At 42.0% G+C, this 27,577-nt stretch overlaps 2 protein-coding genes across 3 annotated transcripts in view; one reads left to right on the top strand and one right to left on the bottom strand.

The window, feature by feature from the left end:
• The window catches only part of LOC146859890 (sodium-coupled monocarboxylate transporter 2-like), a 439,901-nt gene that overhangs the window by 175,989 nt on the left and 236,335 nt on the right, over nucleotides 1-27,577 (bottom strand). The window lies entirely within an intron of this gene.
• Nucleotides 537-13,160, top strand: LOC146859891 (uncharacterized). The gene is made up of 3 exons (XM_085646464.1): nucleotides 537-588; nucleotides 8,037-9,652; nucleotides 10,227-13,160. Exons 1-2 carry the CDS (start codon nucleotides 537-539, stop codon nucleotides 8,918-8,920), a joined length of 936 nt encoding a protein of 311 aa, XP_085502590.1. The 3' UTR covers nucleotides 8,921-9,652; nucleotides 10,227-13,160.

Raw genomic sequence — 27,577 nt, 5'->3', positions numbered from 1 at the left:
TAGATAGTGGAGTTTGTATGTACAATCCAACTTTAACAGGGACTTGACCAGATAGAAGATTTATAAGGTTTGCTTACGATCAGTACCTTAATAAGCACAAGCACGCAATGTACGGAGAAAAGAGAAAAATGACATTTATGCAAAAGGTTAAGAATTATTAAAAAAAAAAAAAAAACATTAAGAGTAGAAAGGGAATTCTCATTCCTCCTCCAAATACGCCTGCATCATACATGATGGTGGAGAGAGGCTATCATACCTGTGTATGGTTAGAAAATTGGGTAGAATACACAAAGGATGATGGTATATTAGCATTTCCTGAATACGGAAGTTTTAATGGAAGAATATTGTACAATTTAAGAACACAAATGAATGAATTAGAACCCAGACCTAGACTGACTCAATATGAGGCTTTAGAAGAATGAGAAATTGAAGCCTTTGAACGTGACAGACCGTGAAGCAACAGGACCTTAAGCAAATATTATCAGAAATTTCCCCGGGAGACTAGAGACAGTCAAATGAAACAATGGAGACAGGCCATGGTGGCAGAAGGTTTAGATCCTGTGTTAATATCAGAAGAGCAGATGGGAGGTAAATGTACAGAAAAAAACAAGCACTTAACCATGTTAGGTAGCGGAGAGACAGAAGAGGGATACCTTGAAGACATATTGATGAAAAGTCCTCCACCTTATAATGATGGATTCAATAGAATGACCCCTAGTGCCCCAATCACAAAAGTATTAATTCAGATAAAAGTTTAAAACTCCTTCTGAGTCTGTGGTTATTTAAATAAAAGTTAAAATACATTATCGTATTTCCTCCCTATTCTAATCTACTACTAGATCAATCAAATTGTTCATTTACTCAAGAGACAGGAATGGTAAGAATACTGGTGTAAAGGTTTCCTAGGGTAAAATAAAATTGATGACCAGTGGATATTTGCCAGCTCATTGCGTGTATGAATGTATATGGGCCCAAATGAGTGTTGTGTGTATGAATGTGTTGAGCTGGTAAACTCCGCTGCATCAGTTTTAATTGGTAGCAGAGGCATGGTTAGTATAGTTAGTTCGGTGAGGATTGTATTTGAAATTTGAATTATTGATTTATGTTTTAACCAAAACCCCTAATGTATTGTTTTATGTTGTCTGGAAAGTCCCGGGAATATTGAATAGCGGGTGGCGAGTGGAAGTCACACTGCAGTGAGGTTATTGGTCTGGATCAAGAAAGTGCTGAAAGTTGCGCAGGACTGGAGGCACTAAATTAGGGAAAATATCTTCTATGTTAGTGAGAATAATTGGTTCGCTGGTGAAATTTTAGTATTTTATCACCTAGAAAGGGTAATACTGAAGGAGTAGCAGGTTCTCCGATTCTTGTGTGAAGAGTAAGCAGAAAGGATTTACTCGTAGTGTGTGAAGAGTAAGCGGAAGGGTTTTACTCGCATTGAAAGAAATCTTACTATTCTTTGAATTAGTGGGTCAGACACAATAGCGAATGTTTATACGTTGTTAATTAATGAATTTGTGTGAAGAATTGTGAGAAAATATGTTTTTGCATTACCTTGTGAAGGAGGGGTCAGTTGCGGGTGCTGCACTGACGTCACTGAGAGCCGCACTGGGATTGGTTGAAACAGTGGGCGTGTAGTTGATGCGAAAAATTTGTAAAGGAGGGGTCAGTTGTAAGGAGTGATACTGACGTCACAGAAAACCCGTGCAGGCACTGGCTGGGCAAGTGAACAGAGTTGATTGGTCCTCAGACTAGAAAACGCGCTGGTATTGGAGAATTTTAGAATTAAAGCAAGCATCTGATTGGTCGACAAAATAGAAATCCCGAGAATAATAATAGATAGTGGAGTTTGTATGTACAATCCAACTTTAACAGGGACTCGACCAGATAGAAGATTTATAAGGTTTGCTTACGATCAGTACCTTAATAAGCACAAGCACGCAATGTACGGAGAAAAGAGAAAAATTACATTTATGCAAAAGGTTAAGAATTATTTCAAAAAGGAGAAACTCATTAAGAGTAGAAAGGGAATTCTCATTCCTCCTCCAAATACGCCTGCATCATACATCATGGTGGAGAGAGGCTATCATACCTGTGTATGGTTAGAAAATTTGGTAGAATACACAAAGGATGATGGTATATTAGCATTTCCTGAATACGGAAGTTTTAATGGAAGAATGTTGTACAATTTAAGAACACAAATGAATTAATTAGAACCCAGACCTAGACTGACTCAATATGAGGCTTTAGAAGAATGAGACATTGAAGCCTTTGAACGTGACAGACCATGAAGCAACAGGACCTTAAGCAGATATTATCAGAAATTTCCCCGGGAGACTAGAGACAGTCAAATGAAACAATGGAGACAGGCCATGGTGGCAGAAGGTTTATATCCTGTGTTAACATCAGAAGAGCAGATGGGAGGTAAATGTACAGAAAAAAACAAGCACTTAACCATGTTAGGTAGCGGAGAGACAGAAGAGGGATACCTTGAAGACATATTGATGAAAAGTCCACCACCTTATAATGATGGATTCAATAGAATGACCCCTAGTGCCCCAATGATAGGAACACCTTTGGTTCCCCAGATAGTACACGACACCACAGGTAGGGTACTTCAAGAAAAAGAAAGGGAAGCAATAAATAAAAATAGAGACAAATTGATTCAGAGAATAGCTCAGATAAACGCACATCCTGAAGCATTGACCGTACCAGTTACAATAGGTCCAGTGGTTCCATTGTATGGAGAAAAATCAAACTGTCCCAAAAATCCTGTGGTTCCTACTCCAAGTATAGAACCTAGAAAAGAAAAGGTAATAATAGATGATCAAGCAAGTGAATGTGAGTCAGTAATATCATTAATGTATTTGCCCATACGGGAGCCAATGATGGAAACCCCGAAAAGACAGTTGCCTAGTTGTTCGAAGGAAGTTAGACTGGAAACATCATCAGTAACTAGAAGTGCCACAACAGTAACTCCAGAAGATATAGAGAGATGGTCTCAAGAAATAGAGAAGCCAAAGTCACAGCCAAAATTATTAGACATTTTTAAATTGAGAATAGAATTGGAAGAAATGGTTGCCGGAAATGTGGGTCTAGACAGATTAAACACATACAGTGAGGAAGAATTAATGTTTATTTGTAAAAGCAGTACATGAAATACAAAGGCATTCCATGAGAAACTGACGAATTTAGCATCGGAAATGGGAATTGACATAGGGAAATCAAAGGTGTTGCAGAAACACTATAGAGCAGAATTTTCTGATAAGGAATTGGAAAATATGAATGTGTCTGGAAGAAAGTTACAGATCAGGGAACTGTTATTTCTGTTGCAAATGTGGGGAGTTCTTGAAAGATGGAAAGTTAGATGGGCAAAGAAAAAGGAAGAAGCACAGGTAAATCGAACGACATCTGAATATGTCGTGAGGGAAACAGAAAAAGCTGAAAGGTTGTATCTGATGAGAGAAGTACCAAGAGGGGGGAACGTAAATGTGCCATGGAATAGACAGGATATTTGGTCATTTATGAATGATTTCCCAAAACTGAGACAAAAACCAGTGGAGTGGTACAGACAAGTTAAGAGGTTTGTGAAAGTTTCAAAAGTTTTATTGAAGGATCTGGATGGTCTGTTTGACATAGAAGTACCTGCAGATTTGTGGACAGAAGGTAAGATTACTGTGGATTGGCCTAGTGAGGAATTTCCAAGGGACTCAAAAACTGGAGCCGCGTCAGAAGATGTAATTAACAAGTATCATCAGGTAATCACCTATCTAAAGAGTAAAATTCCCCGAAAGAAACAGATTGGGTAAAGATAGACAGAACAACTCAAGAAAAGGATGAGTTTGTACATGCCTGCTACGAATGTCTTTTACAGGTGTTCAAACAGTATAGTGGGTTTGAAAGTTTAGAAAATAAAGACATGACTCATTTTGTGTATCGATTTGTGTCTGGTCTGAGATTGGATATATCTCAAATGATTAAGTAGCATATCCTATGCTGGCAGTCAAAGCCCATTGATGAAATGTTAAAATATGCAAAATATTGTGAGGACGAAATTGATAACAAGCGAAAGGCGTTAGAAGAAAAAGTAATGTGGGCTCAAGTAAAATTAGCTGAACAGCAAGAGCTCCAATTAAATAAACAGTCAGAAAATAAAGGAAGAGTGCAAGGTCAAAGTGAAAATAATGGGGGAAAGCCACAGGGAAGATTAAATCGGGAAGAGAAAAAATTTCCATGTCATGGGTGCGGGAAGTTGGGGCATTGGAAGAACGGGTGTAAATCTATAGAAAATAATAATCCCCCGAATCAAAATTGAAATCCACAGACGCAGAATGAGGTGTTAATGAGTCATCAGCTACAGGGTATAGATCTTCAGAGTCAATTGCCACCTGCCCCTAAATCAAATTTTGTGAGTCAAGCCAAGTACAGTGTGGTCGCCGGATTTCCAGAAGGAAGTGGTAAGACATTTTTTGTAACATCACAGTTTCTTTTGCAGGATCCACTGATTGATTATGATCAGGAATGACGGTGCCCGAAAGGGGAGGAAGGGGAGTGCGTTCTTGGCGCATCCCTACTGGTAGATCAATCAGGTCCTTACATAGAGGGTAAAGTAAAGGGAAATGATATTACCTTCTTGTTGGATACTGGTGCTACCAGGTCTACTGTGAGAACAGCAGACATTCCTAACCTGCCTCTCTCGGTAGAGAATACACAAGTTGGATTAGCACTTCAATCACAGAACCCATGGAGGTGCAAATTGGTAATTTTAAAGAATTGCATAAGTTTGTGGTGTGTAACTCAAGCCCTGTGAACTTGCTTGGGAGAGACCTGTTGTGCAAAATGAATTGCACTACATTTTGCACACCAGATGGTGTTGCAATACAAACCCCAGATGAAGATGGAGTTTACAAGTTCATGTTAGCTAAACAGGGAACAGAAGTAAATTAATTATATTCGATGATGACACAAAATGAATTACCTGCAGAAGTCAAACTGACTGTAAATGCAGAAATATGGGATTTTACTGGAAAAGAAATAGGATTAATGGCCAACGTAGATCCCGTAAAAGTGACTGTGAAAGAAGGTGCTGTTTACCCGAACACCTGACAATACAAGATGAGTCCAGAAGTAAAGGCAGGTGTCGCAGCAGAGATAGAGCGATTGGTCGAACAAGGTATCCTGAAAGAAATAATGGGTAGCCCTTGTAATTCACCCATAATTGGCATTAAGAAACTTAACGTGAAATATAGGGTGGTTCAACACCTCAGGAAAATTAACAAGATTGTTGTACCATGCTGCCCAGTAGTGCCTAATCCAGCCGTAATTCTTTATCAGATACAATAAAAAGCAAGATGGTTCTCAGTGATCGATTTATGTCATGCATTCTTTTCTATTCCATTGCATCCAGATAGCAAGTTTTTATTTCCGTTCAAATTTGAAGAGCATGTTTATGTCTGGAATTGTGTGCCTCAAGGGTATACAGAGAGCCCTTCAATCTTTAATCAGATTCTCAAAAGAAGCCTTGAATCTCTTGTATTGCCCAGAGAGTCAGTCCTGGTGCAGTATATTGACAACCTATTGGTGGCGTCAAACACACGAGAGGACTGTGTTACTGATTCAATTGCATTGTTAAATCATTTGGCAAAGGGTGGGCATAAAGTGTCCCCTGAAAAACATCAGTTTTGTAAAAATTCAGTTAAATACCTGGGACATAAAATAGATAAAAGAGTTAGAAGGGTGATCTCTGAAAGAATCAGAATAATAAGACAAATGCAGTTGCCACAAACACAAAAAGAAATAAGAAAGTTCCTTGGAGTTGTAGGGTATTGTAGACAGTGGATTGTAGGGTTTGCTTTACTAGCCAAACCTCTGATACAAATGGCCAGAAAGAGAGCAAAGGATCATAAGAATGGGATGAGGAAAGTATAGGATCTCTGAGAAAATTGCATGAGTATTTGTGTGAAGCACCTGCTTTAGGAATGCCCGACTATTCAAATGAATTTGCATTATTCTGCTATGAGCGGGGTATTTGTGCGCTTTCAGTTCTGACACAGAGACACAGATTAATGAGGAGGCCAGTGGCATATTTTTCTGCTACCTTGGATCCTGTGGCCTGTGCATTACCAGGTTGCATAAAAGCTGTGGCTGCAACTTGTGTAAGCATAGAACAGAGAGATTCAATTGTGATGTGACACCCTATCAAGGTGTATGTTCCACATGCAGTGGTGATTTTCCTGACCAGGACCCGAACACAGTACCTTACTCCCAGTAGACTTACAAAATATGAAAGAATAATATTGGGAGCTGAAAATGTGACAATAGTGAGGTGTACTATTCTTAATCCAGCTACCTTACTACCTGATCCCTACGAAGAAGAAGTGAGAGATGAGGTTGAGCATGAATGTCTAGACGTGACTGAACTTAGCACCAAACCACGTCCTGACATACAAGAGGAACCTTTGAAAAACGCAGAACATAAGCTGTTTGTAGACGGCTCATGCATGAGACATGAGGAGGGAGGATTGAGTGCTGCTTACGCCGTATGTACATTAACTGGAATAGTCGAGGCTATTTACCAGAGGTCAGATCTGCACAAGTAGCTGAATTGATCGCTTTAATTAATGCATGCAAAATTGGGAAAAATTGGAGAGTAACCATATTTACTGACAGCCAATATGGTTATGGGGTTGTGCATGATTTTGGCCAACTGTGGATGCAGAGGGATTTCCTGACTTCTTCAGGGACTCCTATTAAAAATGGAATTTTTGTGAAAGAATGACTGGAGGCAATTCAATTACCAAAAGAGGTGGCCCTGGTTAAGTGTGCAGCTCACCAATCAGGAGATTACTATGTGACAGCCAGTAACCGATATGCTGACCAGGTTGCCCAACATTGTGCAAGGCATAAGATTTCCTTAAACAAGAAAATCGAAACTTGTGGTATCAGCTGCCAAATTATGCTACTTGCAGGAGTGGGAACCTGGGAGGAGGGGAAAGATCTGCAGGATACAGTAGACATGAGAGAAAAAGAAGAGTGGGTGAAAATAGGATGTCAAAGAAGGGCAGAAGATGGTGTGTGGGTTTGTTATGATGGCAGACCAGTCATGCCAGACAATATGCTAGCGCCAATGGTTAGAATGCACCATGGAGACACACATGTGGGCAGGGATGCAATAATTCGACTCTTCAGACAAGATTGGTTTAACGCAACGTTCAGGAATGTAGCAGAGAGCCTTTCCCGGATATGTTTAATATGTCAACAAATGAACCCTGGCAGGAAAACTGTGGTCTGCATGGGAAACATTGGAAAGGCAGAAGGTCCTTTTGTGAGACTCCAATTAGATTTCATTCAACTGCCTGCTTCTCGAGGGCTGAAATATGTGTTTGTCATAGTTTGTTTATTTTCAAAGTGGGTGGAAGCAATCCCGACCCGAAGAAATGACAGCTTGACAGTGGCCAAACTTTTACTAAGAGAACTCATTCCTAGATTTGGTTTTCCTGTAACGATTGAATCAGATAGAGGGTCTCATTTTAATATTGAAATAATTCGACTAATCTGTGAAGCGTTCAAAGTCGAACAAAAATTGCACTGCGCTTACCGTCCAGAGGCTTCTGGAGTGGTAGAACAATCGAATGACACAATCAAGTCAAGACTCGGAAAGGTGTGTGCATCCACCCAATTGGAATGGCCTGATGCTTTGCCTCTTGTTCTGATGGGACTCAGAAGTATTCCAGACAGAAATACTGGATTGAGTCCCCATGAAATACTCATGGGAAGAGCAATGAGACAAGCATGTGTACCAGGACACAAGCTGTTGAATATAACTAATGACTTGGTTTTGGAGTATTGCAAAGAGTTGGCTGACAGAGTGCGTTCTATCTCTCATCAGGTTGGGGAAGATGCTTTCAACAGACATCTGAGCCACTCGCATGATCTGAATCCCGGTGACTGGGTAGTTGTGAAGAATCACATTCAAGAATCGTGCCTGGCACCAAGGTGGGATAAACCGCATCAAGTTATATTGACCACCTCAACAGCTGTAAAATGTGCAGGGTTGCCTAATTGGATTCATGCAAGCCATACCAAATGGGTAGCAGCTCCTGAAGAAGAAGAGTTACAATTGAAACCAGAAATTGATGATGCTGAAGGTTGTGCAGCTGAAGAACTTCCTATAGAAGATCCTGAAGTAGCTGCCCAAGATCAACCAAGCACTTATCAGGATGACTGGATCCCAGTGGTGGACATACCTGAAGTACTTATAAGAACTAGAAGTCAAACACAGTTAGATAGACAGGAGAAGAGTGTGGACCAGACAGGTATAGAAGAACTCGCTCAGGAAAGTAGGGAAACGACTGTTAGGAAGCCTGAGCAGGAACAGCTAAGGAGAGAACAATATACTCAGACAGAAGAAACTCAATGCCCTATTCCAAAGTCTGAGGAGGCACAGTTAGGATTTAGAGAAAAAGTTCAGGCAGAAGAAGGTAAAGAGGTAAAAAGACCTGAACAGAACCAGATAGGCAAAAAAACGCAAGTTCAGGATACAGAAGAAAAACCAGACATCACTAATCCTGAACGGGGTCAGATTAAGGTAGATGAACCCATCCAGGCAGAACAGGCTGAAATAATAAGCCCTGGACAAGGTCAGATAGTGAGGAAATCTGAAGACGAAGCTGATCAAGTTGTGCCAAAATCTAAAGAAAATAAAAGGAGTCTTGAAGAATCTGGCAGTGCAGTGAAGTTTAAAAAAAGTCGAAAAGGTGATAATCGGCCAAGAATTATCAAGAGACTGAGATACCGACTTAAGACAATCAATGAAGATCCTGATCAAGCAAATGAAGTAACTAGTCAATCTGGACCTTCCAAAGTAATACCAAAGCGAAGTAGTCAAAGTAGTCAAAGCGAAGTAGTAGAAGGGTCCTGAATGGACATATGTAATTCTTGAAGACTTTGAAAATCTGGAATTTAAATGAAGAAAATGATGAAGAACTGAATGTTGAACAAATTAAAGAAGAAGTGATACCGGCCTGAAAGAGAAAAGGCGCCTAAGGTGTTATCTCATACAAGGTTCTGAAGTTAAGAAGATATAATCTTCTTGCCCAAGATGTCTGATAATAATGTTGCTGGAAAACCAAAACAAAGCTGTATGAAGAAGTTTTGTAGGATCTGTATATGTAGTTTAATATTAGTCCTCATAATATGGGTGATATTAGCAATAGCTATTCCCTATCTGATAGTTACTGACAAACAAAATAGTACTAACACACATACAGAAGTTGCAAACATTAAAATAGATAGAGTAGACTTAGAAACACCAGATGAGCTAGATTTACACCACACTGTAGACAAGAATGAAACTGATTTAAATGTATTTGCAAACCTGTTACATTTGCATGAAATTGCCAAGCTGAGTAGCTGAAGGGGTAACTTATCATCATTTACCTTTGACATATGGAATTTCATGTAGTGTACTAGCTAGTTTATTCTATAGAACTGGAAAACTGCAATATTATTATTCAAATTTAGATGTAATATTTTCCCATGTGAAAGAGCATGAACCCTGTCCTTAGTACTAGAGACTCACAATTCATGGGTGAATATTTCCTAACACTGAAGACAATAGATATAGCTGATGCACATAAATGCAACTTAACCTGTAAATTGCATGAAGAAGAAAATATATTTTTGAATTTAGTAGAAAACAGGAGACAGGATTTCCAAAGAAGAGCCTTTGAACCGAAACCTCAGATACCTAAATGGGCTGAAAGGGAAGACCATATAGTAACTGGCAAGACTCATGCTGCTATGTCTCTGGACTTTGAAAAGAAAGGGAAAATCTGTCCCCATAGACTTAAAACAGAATATAACAACGTATTTATTGGTTCCAGTGAATGTGAACATAGCTTCTTAGTAATTGGGGGTTTGGGTCTAAACGAGGAACTGATCCAGTATTCCCTGGAATGTATTATATTTGTGGAAACAAAGCCTATTTTAGGTTGTCTGATCACTGGTACGAGAGTTGCTATTTCGGAATAGTATTCCCTAAAGTCTAACATGTGAAAAGAATCACTGGAAACAATAATGACAGTAGTGGACTAACCAGATATAAACGAGCTAGTTTTTCTGAAATAGTAGGTGATATATTTGGTGCAGTGATACCTTTGAAAAATGTGTCAATTGTGAACAGTAGTTGATCCGTTATCTACTGACACTGATCAATAAAGAATTAGTTGCTGTTAGATCTATGGTTTTGCAAAATTGACTTGCCCTTGATTTCTTATTGGCAAAAGAGGGTGGAGTCTGTAAAATGCTGAAAGCGCAACATTGTTGCACGTATACACCTGACAAAAGTGTAGAGATTGAAAGATATATTAAAAATATTACACATTTGGAAAAAGAACTGAAACCACTGGAGGTTGACAGTGTATGGAAGAAAATAACAAATAGTTTTTCCACTATCAGTAGTTGGATTTCTAACATGGGTAAAGGTATCTTAGGTCAAATATTATTGCCAATTATGGGCATAACTTTGCTAGTTCTGATGATAATGCGTTGTCGCAATTGCAGTCGGAAAAGAAAGAGGTACGAAGTGAATGAGAAAGGTAGAAAAAGAAAATTAGAAGAGATACAACTTTAAGAATTGAAGGGAAATATTTACAAAAGAATGAAAGGATCACAATTTAAGAAAGATAAGGGAAGGAATAAAAGATTTGAAGACATCGAAATGATGGAATGCTAAAGTTGGCATCTGATTTATTAGAATTTAGTGATGGCATAAAAATGCCATCAGAGAGGGGATTGATGGAGCAAGGTTTCGCATAAAACGAGACTTGCTCGTATGCAATCCTCTCAAATAACCTGTAGCACTATAATCAATCTATCCGTGAGTACTAACAGTGCACCACATTCAACATATTGTATCTAGGGGACGCTTTCCTATGTGTCTTACTAATGAATAACCCGAGTGTCCTAAAATGGCCACCGAAAACGCGGGAACTCTTCTGCGCATGCGTCTACTACATCTACGTAGTATGACGTTTTCTGTCGCTTGGGGGGAAATCTTTGCAGCTGTGCAATAGCTTCTAAAATGGCCGTTTTAAAGTAATGCATTAATGCACATGCCGTGCTGAAACTAACCTATGCAAGTTCTACTAAGCTATTAATGCAAAAGATTTATTAAGTAAATGGGGTTAGAGTACAAGTAAGTGGTATACAGTGAATTCATTTTATTTTGTATTCTAACATGTTCTTCTCTGACTTTATTAATAGTTTGTACTTGGGCCTTGGAGGGTGACCGCGTCTCTGTTTCCTTGTGGCTTCAACGCATGTGCAAACGTCTGCTTATTCTAAACAAGTGAAGTAAATTGACTGGCTGCCAAACCCTAAGCCCAGCAAGGACATGGGAAACCAACTTTTGACCCTACGAGATGAAGGAGAAGCAACATTATAAAAAAGACTTATCGATCCACATATGAAATGCTTGTGGGAATAAAGCTTGTGGGTATTAAAATTAAGGGGCGGGGAACCAGACAATAGACTAAAGAAAATTATTTCACTTAGTATGGTGTGATGTCCTCACCCCACTGCTTGGCCCAATCAAAATTGCAGGTGAACATGGAATTGAAACATTTGGGGGTGGATCATACATTTGAATTGGTATAACAGAGGTAAGTTCTAGATAGTTAGACACACTTGATGCTGATGGTATGCTGAGATGCTTGCCGATTTTGCTGCAATCTGACTGAAGAATCCAATATGGAAATTCGCGGAAGAACCGAGGAAGCACATCTAGGAAGGGGTCCGGACAAGCCGGAGAGAGGAGCACCAGAGAGAGGTGTAATGCTGGCGTTACACTAGAAGAGGTCACTTCCCTGTTCTGAACCTGTCCTAAATCCTTGACTCTCTGATGTCGGAGTCCTCACAGCATTCTAGGTAATTATATCTGTAGGGTAAATGCTCCGTATTTGCTCTCTGTCCTTTCTCTCCTCAGGTGATGTCATTGCAAGAATTTATTAATGCAAACTGATTATAAGCTAACTGTACCATTTTTCCTGATGGAGACTTCTGGTATATTCATGTGTATGTTGATTTAAGTCACACAATTATTAATTCAAATAAAATTTTAAAACTCCTTCTGAGTCTGTGGTTCTTTAAATAAAAGTTAAAATGCATTATCTATGGATAAAAACGGAACAGGAAAACAGCAAACTATCCAGCTACCTACATCAACACTCAGTTCACCAATGGTTGATCAAACTAAAATACAACGAAAACGAGCACGTAAGGCCAGGAACACGGTGTGCAAACAAGCTAATCAGGAAGCAAGAAGGATTTATCCTTTATTTTCCCAATGGCTAAGTATTGAACAAAGTCAGCAAAGTAAAAAGACCGTTGAAGAGCAACAAAGTAGTCCTAGGTCACATCGGCAAGACTCTAGTGATAGTCTTAGTAAATCCATCCCAAGTGTTTCATCTTCAAGCGATGAGGAAAACATTAAAGCACATCAAAGTAAAGGCTCTAAAAAAACAAATACGATAAAGAGCTCCCAGTAAATTTATTGGAGATAGTTGATATTCTTGATACATCTTCTTATGATTTAAATCCGGTCGCGAAGCAGAAAAAAATAAAATTCCCCAAAACGAAGGATCCAAACTAATAACACATGATAAAAAGCACACAGAAAATACATCTGATTCTGAAGAAGAAATCAATAAAATCCTTAAAAATGAAGGACAAAAAAAACCATGAAAATAAGCCTACTGCAATTTCAAAATCCAAAATTTAATACTACAGCTGTAATTAAAAATCAAGAGGGCGAAAATAGTACTTGCATGGACTTACAAAGTACTCATCCAATTACCGAAGCAAATCGAAATGAACACCAAAGGGTAATATATAATATAAAAACACAAGAAGATTACAAAATAACTCAGGATAACAGGCCATCAAAAACTACGGCAAAAGTGCTGGGAAATCAAATGAACATTATGGAAACGGAGACTAGAAATTTCCTTTGGCAAATAACTTCTACTACACAAGAACTCACTAGGATAGCAATAAGCCAAAAGGTAGTAAATTCAGAAGGAGAAATTACCAGCGAAGCTAAACCGTATTTATACAATCAAGAAAGGACTATACCTAATAACATAGTCCAGAGTAGAAACATAGTTTGCGATCCTCTAAACGCACAAATATGTATAAATTCAACAGAACTACAACAAAGAGACCCAGTAGAAACAACTCACAAACTGATTTTCGAGCCCAAATGTTTATCAAAGGGCAGATCGGACACCCTTAACGGGGCAAATTTATTGAGATTGTTCAATGAGATACAAGAACTATGCTATATTGAATCTGCAGATCTTCTGGCAGTAGAACTTCTGGAAATGGAAAAGGTGACCCAAACAACCTGGTCTTCAATTGAAACAACCGCTCTGATATATTCTAAAAGAGAGGTCTTTGAATCTTGGGGCATATCAATATCATATCCAAAACGATTCAAATATCCATGTCCACTACTATCAGCCCCACATTCATCAGGATACGAGTTACGGCCCACATCGTGTTTAAGGGGGGCAAGAAGCACAACTCCCAAAAAATACAGCTTTGTTAGGTAATAAGTCGGAAAAACTAGATCAAAGTATACTACAATTAAAACAGCGATCAGAAGAATTTCAAGATTGGTTGTGGGTCCCTCACTTCCTGTGCCAACAATGATCCTGATTAAATTGATTGCCCTCAAAGGAAACAGCACTTAGAGGTATCTGCAAGTCATCCCATGGAAACTCAAATAAAATTTTGTTCATGGAACATCCATGGCTTTAGGGAAATGGGCCAAGATCCAGAGACCCTAGTTTTCCTACAAAGTTTTAATATTATATTATTGCAAGAAACATGGAATCTGACTCCAAAAATAATAGTAGGCTACGAGGATTTCCACGTCTTGGCGGAAATTTTTTGCAAGTATGGGGATCCAAGGGGGGAGGGTTTGTCATTATATGTCACAGAAAAAATAGATTGGCATATGGAAGAACTCGACATGGGTAAAAATTGGCTTCAAGTAGTAAAACTGGAGAGTAAAAACCCTGCAATCGTAAAGCTGTGCCAGTTGTTGATTTTAAACATATATATTCACCCAAACAAAAAGGAGAAGAAGAATAAATTGTCCCGCTTGACAACCTTGATAAAGGTCTTGCAAACCAGCTGCCAATGTAGCGGGTTGATAATTTCAGGTGATTTCAATACCAAAATAATAGGGACCTACATGAAAAAAAGAGCATGTCGAAAGTTGCATGAAGCTGATAACCAAAAATACGAACTGGAAAATCTTGGTCTACATTTTTTGAATGGAAGAACAAAGGAAGACCAGCCTGCTGGCATTACCTTCTCAAGTGGGAAAAAACAATCCACTATTAACTACACAATGGTAAGCAACGACCTACTCCATTTAGTTGAATCATTTCATATCCAATCTCGCCCTGAAAGCGACCACTTTCCGCAAGTTCTTGCTTTGCACGCGTACCTGTATCAGAAAAAAATCACCACAACTTTAACAGAAATGCCTGTAATATATAACTTAAGGAAGTTAAAATGGCGTGGTAAAAACATGGAATTAATTATGGACGCAGTGCACAAATATATAAACAACAGTAGTTTGCAGAGTGTACAACCTTTAGAAGATGGTTGGGAAATATTATGGAAAACCCTAGTTAACAAATTTCCGGTACTACCAGGAGGCCTAGGCCCTCAAAGAAGAATACAAGAATCATGGTACAATATACAGCTCTGCGACCAAAAAAGGGAAATAGCAAGGGAGTTGAGAAAAAGAACTCTCGCAGTAAGAGCAGGAAAAATAGTAAACAAGCGCCACATCAAAGATGTGAGGAAGAAATACAAGGAGAAGTGCAGGGATGCAAAAAAAGAACACATGGAAAATCTCTGGGAGCAATTACTCTGGGCCAGCAAATTGCCAAACAGCAGTGAATTTTGGGGCATTCCAAACAAACTAATAAATGGAACAAGAAAGTATCAAATGGCAGGAATAAGTGAGGCCAATTGGGTACAACATATTCAAAATCTGTACAATCATACAACGAATGAGTGCACACTTTAAGCGTCTATCTACCTCGGAAAATGGGAAAACTGAAAAAGATTTTAAGGAATTATGCCCCAACGGCTAAAGCCCCTTAACTAACAGTACACAACTAAAAGAAGTAATAAGAAAACTGAAAATGGAGGGTGCAGCTGGGCCAAACGGCCTTCCAAATGCCCTTTTCAAGCAAGAACCAGATGTTTAGGCCAATTATCTTACACCTTTGTTCAATCATTTGTTCTCCCAAAACAAGACCCTACAATCATGGAAAGGGAGTCTATTTCACCCAATTTATAAGAATGGAAGTCGCAATGAGCCCGGGAATTATAGGCTTGTTGCCTTGATGGATGTGGAGGCAAAACTCTGCGCATCTTGCATTTTGTTAGATCTACAAGCAAGGACTGAGTCAAAAGGTATAATCCCCAAAAATCAACTGGCTTCAGACAAGGAATGAGCACAATTACAAACTTGGCCACATTAACAGTTCTCACAGGAAAAGCCGCACTAAAGAACATAGGACTTTTTGCATGTTTTATAGATCTCAAATCTGCTTTTGACAGAGTCTCAAGAGAACGACTTTGGATGAAACTAAAAGAATGGGGACTTCCGCAACAATTAATCAACGCCATAGTAGACCTCCACAACAAAACTTGGGCAAAGGTGAAGCTGTGAGACGATATCATCTTATCTTCCAAAATAAACATTCACAAAGGTCTGAAACCGTGTTGCGCTTTGGCCCCAAGTCTCTTTAATCTGTACCTCGCCGACTTGCAATCTTATTTGTCAAACATAAACGGTCTTCCTCCAAAGTTGGCAGAAGACCACATACAGTACCTGCAATACGCAGATGATATTGTGGTCTTATGCCAAACTTTGATCAGCTTACAAAGAGTCATTAACCACCTGATAACATATTTTGACCAGCAAGGGCTAGAGATAAATAAGAAAAAAACAAAAGTTGTGCAATTAGCAGGCCTTAGTCCAAGAAAATGCAGGTGGTTTGCCAAAAACGAACAAATAGAGGAAGTCAGTACATATAAATATCTGGGGTATGCCCTTCACTGAACAGAGGAGAGCTATAAAAGCAAAGGCCTAATCACTAATCTTTGCCTATAAACAACTGAAACAAAAGCTTAGGTGTCCATCATACAGTCATCTCTTGAAAGTAATGGTATCACAATTACTTCCTGCACTCGCATATGGTTTGGACACACTTAGGACAGACTTAAGACAGACTTAAGACAGACTTAAGACAGACTTAAGACAAACTCAAGACAAACTTAAAACAGACTTAAGACAGACTTAAGACAAACTTAAGATAAACTTAGGACAGACTTAAGGCAAAATCCTAACTTTATTACTTCTAAATGCCTTCTGTGAATACCAAAAGTAGTAAGCTTAGGATTTTGTCTTAAGTTAGTTCTGTGAATCGGGCCCCATGTGTTTAAGTTGACTTGCCCTTGGTAAGTCAGAGAGAGTGCACCCCTATCTTGTGTTATTTTGGCTGGGTAACAAGATGATGAAATTAAGGAAAAGTAAAGGACCTCTCTAATGCGAGGCCATCTGAGAACAACACTGATGGATGTTAGAATTGTGCTATTCCTAATGATCCTTTGTAGGGTCACTTTTGCTTGAATCTTGGAGCTTGGCTTTTGATTTCTGGTTGGGTTTTGAGACGTTCTGTGACATCATTCACTAGATGGCTCCTTTAAGGCAGCCTACAGGAATTGAAACAAAAGCTGTATCCCTTTATGATAAGCACAGGTTGAAACTAAGTGGATTAAAGAACAATGATATAAAATATAAAATGTTGATATAAGAAAACTAATCTAATTCTTTCAATTTATTTGGGAGTGATCCAGCAGAAAAGGGCAAATTTACATTTCTCCCTATGTCACAGACTCGTCATCACACTAACTCATCCATACATTCATTCATTGGTGGGGCCCATAACACCAACACACATTCGTCTCACTCGAATCTGTACACAGGAGAAAAAGCACTGGACATGGGGGGTACCTTATTACCTGTCAGGAGTAAATTTCTTTACATTATATACATTATATACATCTGCTCCCTGACTTTGACATCAAGGCACTCAACCACTTGGTCGATGGACCAATTAATTGGACTGGTTGATGGTGATTTAGAACCAGCTAAAACACAATTAAAGTCTCGGAAACATTTGATTAATCATCAGTAGAACCACAAACTCAATTCTTATTAATCCAAATTTTTGTTTATCTAATAAGGGCCTCATGTAGGTAGCATACCAGTTACCACTTCTTAAATACCGAACGTTACCGAATCGGTATTTAAGAAGTGGTAACTCGTATGTAGGTAAAGTGTCGGTAATTATTACCGATTCGTTAAAATTCGGTAATTACCGAATCGGTATTTACCGATTCGGTAATGAGGCATACCTTCCCATTGATGGGAAGGTATGCCTCATTACCGAATCGGTAAATACCGATTCGGTAATGGGGGGAACACATGCAAGGGTGGCAGGGTGTCACATTGACACCCTGTTGCACCCCTGATTCGGCCATGTGTGCACATGTGGCACACATACATGCCCTAAGGGCATGTATGTCTGCCACATTGCACACTGCTAAGCGCTTAAAAATGCTTACACACATCCATTAATTATTTACCACCAACTATTAGTTGGTGGTAAATACCGACTCCTAAAAACACCCACACACTCCCCCTACATCTCATTTCTGTATTCGGAATTTACCGAATCGGTAAAATTACCGATTCGGTAATTTTACCGATTTGGTAAATTACCGAATACAGAAATGAGCCCCCTACATACCAAAAGCCAAAATACCAGTCGGTAACGGTATAATTACCGAAAATCGGCCGTTACCGACCGGTATTTGGCTTCCTACATGAGGCCCTTAGTTCGCTCTGCATTAGCATTTAAGATCTACAGATTATCACATAATTTGTTTTATTTCAAGAAGACATCAAATCTTTAGAACATCCGCATAAGTTTCGCATGGCATTATATTTACCAAATCTCAGAAATTGGAGACCCTCCGATCACACAGAGGATTATTCAAGTCTCTGCGGCAATCTCCAGGATAAACTGTTCAGCCCATCGCAATAATCAAAACCCTTCAGATAGAACCTCTCTCTTCGTATCCAAAGAAACCCAGGTAAACCATGGAAATCTCCGTCAGTTCAACGCAGACCCAACGCCAAAACGATCATCCCAACGAACCAACCCCCCTCTGACAGATCACTGTCTTTATACCCTTTTTCTTCTTACTTTAGGTCAATGTGCAACAATTTAGGGGTAGAAAGTGTTCTGATTGGCTAATCCAATTCAATTTGTAAGTTCTTCGAGTGTTCTCATGTTCGCCTGTTTTCCCATGAGACCTGGCATGGCATCAGTCAATTGTATATCTTTTTGGTAATTCACAGGCAAAAGTTCCGAAGTAACAACAAGCAAGCCTCCTCATACAGGTCCGTCATTGTCCCCTCGATCGTTCACTCCATTCATTGTTTGGCAGTCCTCCATGTTCCTATCCTTGACAAGAAACACTCTGGTTCGTGGTTGAGGTCATCACGCTCACATGACGGTGGCACCCTCGGAGCTCCATTTTAAAGTACTGCAGCCTAGTAGGCCCGAATGCCAACTTAAGTAAAAACAAACATAACAGTAATTAGAATATAGAAATGGAGATTCTAATGTTTAAGCCCACACTAATCCCAATGTATATTAGTATTTCCTAGCTTATAGCAACATTTAAGCAATTATACTCACCATTCTGCATTGCTGAAAGCACAAACCATCACAAAAGCAACTTGAATTACGCAATTCTCTATTTTCTAAAGTTAGTTTGCGTACCACAGTTAATTATTTTAATTGCTTTGCCATGCAATTTGCATTTTAGTCCCACGTGTATCTCATGTTTATCAAGGTGCAAAAGTTGATTAGTCGTTCCATTCCACACTAGTTAGTATGAGCTAATACTTAATATGATTAAGTAATTAATTTCATGCAAAATAGAGGCGGTATACAACATTTTGTTTTACCTGCTCTATCAGGAGCTTTGTTCTCACATCCCGAAAACTTCCTCATCTGAGCTTAAAACATGTAGCTTCAAGTAAGATATTTAGATGTTATTGCTTTCCTGAATTTAAAGACATTTGGTTAATGCTCAGGCTGCTGGGTCCGAGGCACCATAGCTCAGTAGCCTAAACTGAAGGCGCAAGAACCTGATCAGGACACACACTCTTCTGACCTACGTTCGGAAATACATGTCAAGGGAGATTTTAATAATTAAACTGATGCCATGTTGTAGCATCGGGCAGCACGACAAACTAGGCGGCAGCACGATGTGTAATAAAACAAGTTGATTTATTCAGGAGACAAATCAATTGGGATGGATGTACTCACAGCTATCGGGCTATTTGCTCAGGAAAAAGCTCAAGGAAACTGACTCTTCTCCTTGCAACCATAGATAGGTTCTGGAACAGAACATTCCATACACAATAATAGAGAAAGCAAGGTAGGAACATGACATTACATGACATAGTGAATAACATTACCTAATACATAATCAATAATGGAAATGAACTAGGATACTAAACATGTTCACAACACCACCCTAATTCCAACCACAAACTTTGATTTCTTTACTCTAACTTCAATGAATGGGGAGGCAGGTTACGTGCTAGGGAGGAGGATCTAATCTCCATGTGAGTATAGGCCCAGAGGTCTACAGTAATGCTCTTGCACAACCTTTTCATTGCAAAGGCTCTTTGCTCTGTTTGCATCGCTTAGGTCAGGGGCCATGTGGGGCTTTGCAGAGAAAATGTCACTGTTTTTGACACAGAGCCTAAATTACTAAAAAGCCTGTCTGAGCATTGCATTAGAATCTAACACCTCCTTGATGCAGGGGCTAGCAAGGAGAAATGCATTATTATTATTTTATTTTTTTTAACTACCCATTTCATGTGTGCTAAAGTTTACAGCCATACATCCATTGTGTGGGTTCCTTCTATATTTGTCCAGACTGAGAAATTTGTAGTGGAAGAGTAGGTATGCTTCTAGTGCTAGACAGTGCACGCTTACATCTTAGAGGCTGTGCACTGTATAAAGACAAGCTTTAAGAGTGTCAGCCCTAGTAAAGATAGCAGACTCAGGCCAATCAAATAATACAAAAAAATAATCTCTCTCTCCATATATATATAGATTGAGAGATTATTTTCTTGTATTATTTTTTTTTCTGACGGAAAAGAGGGGTCAAGTTCTTAGATACAAAAGTTTTTTTATTCTTTTATTGAGATCCTGAAAATTGTGAAAAAATACAGAACACCCGTTTATAATATTTATAGGGGCATATTTACAAGAACTGACGCATATCTGCATTTTGGTAGAGATGCGTCAGTTCAACTGCGTCACACAAAGGTTGACGGATGTATCACACACCTGTTGTCGTAAACGCATTACTGGAGTTGTGTCGCAAGCACGAATCAACTCCAGCAATGCTCAGGAATGCCTATTTCTATTGTGCTACGTCACTCCTTATGCCTGCTTTGAGCAGGCGTAAGGTTTTGATGCAGTGGCGTCATAGAAGTGATGCAGCGAAATCTTGTAGATTTCACTGCGTCACTTTTATAAGGCTTTCTTCTGTCGGAACACCCACCCTGCATACATTATACCTGACGCAGGTATAATGTGACACAGGCCTTTACAACGTGATGCATCTCCCTAGATGCGTCATGTTGTAAATGTGTTGCAATGTGGCGCATTGTTTACGACGCCACTGAGTCACAAAAGTGATGCAACGGTGGCGTAAAAGTGTTGCGAGGGGCTTGTAAATCTGCCCCATAGAATTCACACACCAGCAAGGAATACATCTGTAAACCATATTTCATGACAAAGTTCATCCAGGAACATGAAAACCAACTATTATACATATCGCTCCGCATAAGACAAGAATAAAGAACTAGTCGAGACAGCTGCCTTTAGACTTATACCACTGGAAGTGCATAACGTAGTAAATATGCAAAAAAGCAATATAGTGCAAACCCATCTTTTAGACTGCAAGCACTCTAGAAAGGTCAGCTGGATATATTTGGTCCTAAAAGATGGAACTAGAAGCAAAAACATTCCAAAATGAGTATGATTTTTTTTCCGGTTTTCTTTGAAAAAAAAGAAAAGTGTTTCATTTGTTTAGCAACAGTCCACAATTTAACTAACGTTTTATTCCTTGGTAAAAAACGCTTGCCTGTTCTAGCGATCCATCATGGTGGACGCACGTTAGGTAAGCTCCACTCAGCCTGTACCAATTATCCTGCTTTTATCCTGTTTCATCAGATGAATTGTTAAAAACAAGACTCCTGCTGCAGTGGTGGAACTGAGTGGTGGCAATTGCGACTCACAGGTGTGTCAGGCCGGAGTGCTTGAGGTGGCAGCGATGGAGTGTGGACCTAGAGGCCTATCGGGTGCGATCGAAGCGGAATCTCGTGGGCTGCAGCCGGGGCAGAGACCAATGGACGCGGCAGCACCGCAGCGATCCGAGTGAGAAAGGGCTGGCCGTGGGTTGAATCAGCTCCTGGCGGCCGGCTCGGAGCATGTGCTGCGGTGGTGACGGCATCCACATGGCTGGGTGGACGCCAGTGGCGGCCTGGTGAGTGCGTTAGTTCCCCCCTTCCTCCTCCATTCATCCCGGTGATCAGATCGGGCCGCGTGGGGTTGGGGGGCTTGGTAGATCCGCTGGGGGTCAGAGTCAGACCCTGAGCCGTCAGAGCCGGACTGCCTCCAGTGAGGTTCTGGGAATTGAGCAGAGCCCCAGCTGGATGTCCACAGGCCAGCCCACACGATCATACACCTCAGCTGCTGTGGCTCACAGGCATGCGGCGCAGGAGCAGTTGGGCCCCACGGGAAATCAACTTCCGCTTGATGGAGGGAGGCACTAGACCGCATCTACATTACGGCACTCAGATCTGGGCCGCGGGTTCTACTGCCCTCAAATCCACGGGAGGAGGACCGGTGGAGACATTAGGGAACAGAGCCAGGTTCTGGGCCACTGGCTGTTGTGAGAACCCGGGAGTAAACAAAGCCCTGATCAGCCGTGCACTGACCTACACGTACAATTATACCTCCCCTGGCTGCTGTGGATCATGGGCCTGCGGCGTGGGGCCAGCTTAGTGACCGCTGGACCCCATAAGGCATTGTCCACTGCTTGGTGAAGGGCAGGGCCTAGGCCCCATACATGGTGCGTGAACCAGGTACAGGCCGTGAGACATACTACCATTGATAGCCCGGGGAAACGCACAGGTGGAAAGTGGGACACCCATTAGTGGGGGAGGAGGCTCGACTGTCTGCTGAAGCGGCCGGGTTAGAACTCGGTGCAGCTTGTGGGCAGGAGGTCTCCGCCTGAGTCCCGATATCCCAAGAGGTCTAGAGCAGAGACAGATACCGAACACCGAGAAAGCAAAAAGGGACGATCCACACAACGCAGGATCTACAGGTGTGGTTTGTCCTGGAGGCCCGACTCGGGTGCTACAGAGCCGCCATCTTGAGGGATTGGTGTCCAGACTGCACCATGACGAAAGACAAAACGGCGGGAGGGTCCGCTATACAGCACATTGGACCGCAACACCAGGACAGGGGCCTCGGCAAACGAACTGGGAGGCACGACTGAAGGCATTCCGGATAATGCAGCACTCATGGCGGCCATTACGCAGTCTAGGGGTGCCTTGGAAGCGAAGATTGGAGCGGTGGGCTCCGATGTCATGCTCATTAGGCAAGATCTGCGGAATGCTGTGGAGCGTATTACGGCGACCGAGACCAGGATTTCGGAAGTGGAAGACACGGTCACTACTCTACAGAAAAAGGTTGCGTCTTTGGAGAAGGTCATCAGAGGTCTGGCATCGCGGGTGGAAGAGGCAGAGGGCAGGGCCAGGAGAAACAATCTACACTTTGTGGGATTCCCCGAAGGATGCGAAGGGGGGGACATGGAACAGTTCCTGACTTGGTGGCTCGCAAGCTTGCTTCCTCCGGAGTCGTCCTGTTGTTTCATTGTTGAAAGGGCACATTGGGCCCTGATGCAGAAGCCGCCTCTGGAGGCCAGACCGAGCCCTGTCATTGCAAAGATTTTAAATTACCACGACAGGGACACAATCTTAAAGCTAGCCAGAGTTAAAGAGCCCCTGACATATGAAAGCACCGGGATCCTTTTATTTCCAGACTATACGTGACTAGCCCAGCAAAAGCGACAGTCATTCATGGCAGCCAAGGCCCACCTTCGTTAGCTGAAACTTCCATATGCACTGCTGTACCCTGCCAAACTGAGGGAGGTATACCAATCACGCATGTTATTTGTGATTCGCCAGAAGAGATCTTCAGCTGAACCGATGAGATGGTGTAGATTCGACCTCGCACGCCGCCTAGGATGGAATCCGATTCCCCATCCAGTGATGTTGTTCGAAAGCCACCTAAATCCAAAATCAAAGGAAACAAGAGGTCGAGATCTAGACGTCGATCTCAATCCCATAGCGACCCTAATAGATCCGCATCGACACCCTGGCTAGGGACATCGGCCTCATAGCCACTTTGTTAGACTCCCAATAGTCGAGGAGAACACTGAATATGGGCTGGTTACTGGGGATCCATTGGCGGGGTCAGGCAGGGGGCTCCCGTTGGGGTCCGCAAGCCACCTCCGCCGCGAAGGATACTTCAGCAGTTTTGAGGTATGCGAGGGTGGGGGGAAGTTGGGGTATACATGTTGTATGTTTGCACTGCGTCACCACTCCACATGGCCACCACTCACACACTGGATGATACTTGTCCCACATACCACAGTCCCAAGACCCTTCGATGGTGGCTCCAATAGATAGGTTGCGAACCCGGGTGGGACACCTCCAGATAGTGAGTTGGAACGTCAGAGGAGTGCTAAACAAAGTTAAAAGAGGGGCTAAACTCCAACAGGCCAAATGGTATCATGCGGACAGGGGGCGTTGCGATTCTGGTCTATCATAGGATCCCATAGAAACATATCAAGGCATGGACAGACACTCAGGGGAGATACGTATTCATGCGGGGCCCCATTTATGAGGAACAGGTGGTATTGGGCTGTGTATATGCCCCCCGCCACTATCGCGGGCACTGGTGGAACGCCTAACAACCCTGTGGGCAGATATACCAGAAGGGTTGGCATAGTAGGGGGGACTGGAATGACGTGATGGACATGGCCAAACATAGATGGAGAGCAGGAGGATACTCCAATACGCATCAAGCTACCAAACTGAACTCCCTAGTGACGGGGTTGGGCTGGGCGGATCCATCGCGGCGGCTGCATAGTGAGGAGCAAGAGTACACTTATTTTTCGATGACGCATGATTCTTACTCCCGCCTTGATTATATATTCGTACCGTCAGGTGCCGCCAGTAGAGTGAGGGCCATTGAGCTCCTCCCAAGAGGCTTGTCTGATCCCTCCCTAGTTGTTCTATGGTACAGTTGGGTCCTGAGAAACAGCCCTTTTGTTGGTGTCTTTACCCCTGGCATCTGCAGGATGAGAAATATCGGGAGCATATAGTGCAGACGACCGTACAATGCTGGGACATAAATGTGGGGATGGTAGCAGAGGCTGAAATCCTGTGAGAGGCCATGAAGCCAACTATACGGGGAGTTGACATTTCATACTGCGCAGCAGCACGTCACACCCGGCGGGAATAGCTTCTGAGTTCAGAGGTCCATATAATGGAACTTGAGTGGAGCAGTAGGGGGAGGGAGGGAATCTAGTGCGCTGACAGCTGGTACTGGCACGGCAGACCCATACCAATATTTTGATGGATGAGGCCCGTCTGGCGTGGCTAGCGTCCTGCAGCAGAATTTACCAATGGGGCAACAAGTCCAGTAAATTACTCCATAGACTGTGCCAAGGGGCCTTGCATCCTCAGCTCCTTCCCTCATAGCAGAGAGTTTTGGAAATTACTTTGCAGAGCTGTACACCCCTAAGGAACTACTGCAGGAAGCCATGATATACCGCTTTATAGATAACTTACCAACCCAGACGAGGCACTAGCGGTCCTTGATCTCCCGCTCACCGAGGAGGAGCTTTGTACAGCGCTGGGAGATTTGAATTCGGGAAAGGCACTGGGTCCCAATGGATTCCAATGCAAATTTTTTAAGAAATACTTTTCTAAATTTCGGCCACATTTCCTCTGAGCTGTGGACGAAGCGAGAGACCAAGGTCATCTTTCATGAGACTGGAGGCACACAGAATTAGTTGTATTTCATAAACCGGGCCGGCCCCTGGACCAACACGCCTAATACTGCCCCATTTCCTTGTTGAATGTCAAAGCAAAGATTTTGGCCAAAGCATTGGCCAATCGCCTCCAACCCATATAATCAATTTGATCCATCCAGACCAGGCTGGCTTTATGCCCCTCAGGGTTACCTGCCACAGCATCCGAAGAGCGCACATTGCCAGAGCCACCATCCAGGGAATAGGAGAACAGGCCGCCCTCTTGCTGGCAGATATGGATAGGGCATTTGACTCCCTTAGTTGGGCATACCTGTTCGCACTCTTGGACCTTCTTAATATGGGTTCGCGATTTTTGTCATATTTAAAATTGATGTATACACACCTTCTGGCGTCAGTGCGGGTTGCGGGATCCACTTCCTTCACATTTCCAATTGGCAGGGGTACCCGTCAGGGGTGTCCCTTGTCGCCATATCTTTGCATTAGCAATGGAGCCCTTGGCGGCATGGGTGCAGTTGGATGTGCAGGTAGCGGGCTTTGAGTGTGCTCATGGGTTTTCGTATCGCATCACATTATATGCAGATGATGTCCTATTCTTTTTAATACACATTAGCAAGACGGGACCGAGGCTGCTCCGCATCATGCAAATCTTCGGGGAGTCCTCGGGCCTATTCATGAATCCTCGTAAATCCACCCTGTGGTTGCTGGGGGGAGTGGCGGGATTGGGGCCTTGGGCCTCGGCAGTGCAGGTGACAATGGAGGGTGTGAAATATCTGGGAGTTTTCCTGTCAGATCGGCCGAGTGTGCCATGGGACAGGAATATTGTCCAGATATGGGCACGGGTTCGTGAAGAGATGAAAGCTTGGTCGCACATCCCCCTCTCCATTTATGGTAGATCGGCTATTTTTTTAATGGTATCATTGCCGTGCCTGCTTTACCAATTGCAGAATCATCCATACCCAATGGGGTGGTGGGACAAGCTGACCGGGGAAACCCCACTGTGGCATAGTGGTCGATTGCCACAGCTTGCTTTGTTATCTGTATTTCATGTGCATGACTATATAGGAATCTCTACATTGGGAAATGTGATGCGGGGTTCTTTCCTGAAATCATTCCAAGATCCCCAACAAGAGTACCAGATGCCAAAAACTCAATTTTATAAATACCTCCAATTTCGGCACGCCATTTATCCTTGTGTTTCAGGGATAGCGGCTCTCCCCTAATTTAGTCCTATTGAAGCCAAGGTGCTTATGGGCGATCTGCAGAACCATACAATCTTGAAAATCTATCAGTCACTGGTGACCAATAGTTCTACTACATTAGACAAACTTAGAGAAGCATGGGCGGGGGATCTTGGCCCAATAGATAAAGATGATTGGAAGGGCGCACTGGGCTCCCCTCGGGGGGCGGCGATAGCAGCGCAGCTACTTCTCATCCAATTTAAGTACCTCCACCGGGTGTATTATACCAGGCTCAGGTTGTGGAAGGGGGGTCTAGTGTCATCTCCAACATGCCTACGATGTGGTCGGGAGGAAGGATTCTTACAATTTGGCATTGTACAGCACTCACGAGATTTTGGCGAGGGGTTCTAACTTGTCTTGCAGAAGTGTTGGGATGGGAGCTCCCCTCCTCACCAAGATTGGTAATTTTACATATCATGGAAGGTATAGGGGTTAATATGCATAAAAAGCTCCTGATACTGTTGGGGTTGACATTGGTTAAAAGGGATATCGCAAGGCTGTGGAAGGCATCGGTCCCACCTTCTCTCTCGGCATGGAAAAATAGACTAGACTTTTGTATAGGATTGGAGACACCAATATTTAAGGCCAGGGTATGCACGCAAAAACATCGCAAGATCTGGAAAAGATGGGTGGACTACTGGGGCCTATACCTGGATCCAGTGCCCACAGTAGAGGCATCCGTCTCAGTATTGTCATGTTGGCCTCTTGGGTGAGGGACCAACTATATAGTAACGGAAATTATTTGTTGTGGTGGGTGGTGTGGTGGCAAATGAAACGCAGTAGTGGAAGAGTGCAACGGGGTGTGGTTTAATACGTTCATGTTGTCTTGTTTTATATAACCATGCTAATGATAATGTATAAACTAAATATCAATGACAATAATCTGCAATGTCTAATAATGCAGATGTTTCATGGGTTAAGGAGCACTGCATTGTATTTGACCTTTGACATAATAAAATTTGTTTCTAAAAAATGCTTTCCTAATATGGTCTAGGGTACAGTGGCATAGCTAAGTCTAG

This window comes from Triturus cristatus, chromosome 3_1 (genome assembly GCF_964204655.1).
Source record: "Triturus cristatus chromosome 3_1, aTriCri1.1, whole genome shotgun sequence".
NCBI classification, from domain to species: domain Eukaryota; kingdom Metazoa; phylum Chordata; class Amphibia; order Caudata; family Salamandridae; genus Triturus; species Triturus cristatus.
This window is presented reverse-complemented; position numbering and strand designations above follow the sequence as displayed.

Bases quoted from the DNA above. Each gene is read 5' to 3' on its own strand.
- LOC146859891 (XM_085646464.1), top strand. From the start codon at position 537: ATGGTGGCAGAAGGTTTAGATCCTGTGTTAATATCAGAAGAGCAGATG. The intron at 589-8,036 runs GTAAATGTACAG...CCACCTCAACAG, and splicing joins ATCAGAAGAGCAGATGGGAG to CTGTAAAATGTGCAGGGTTG.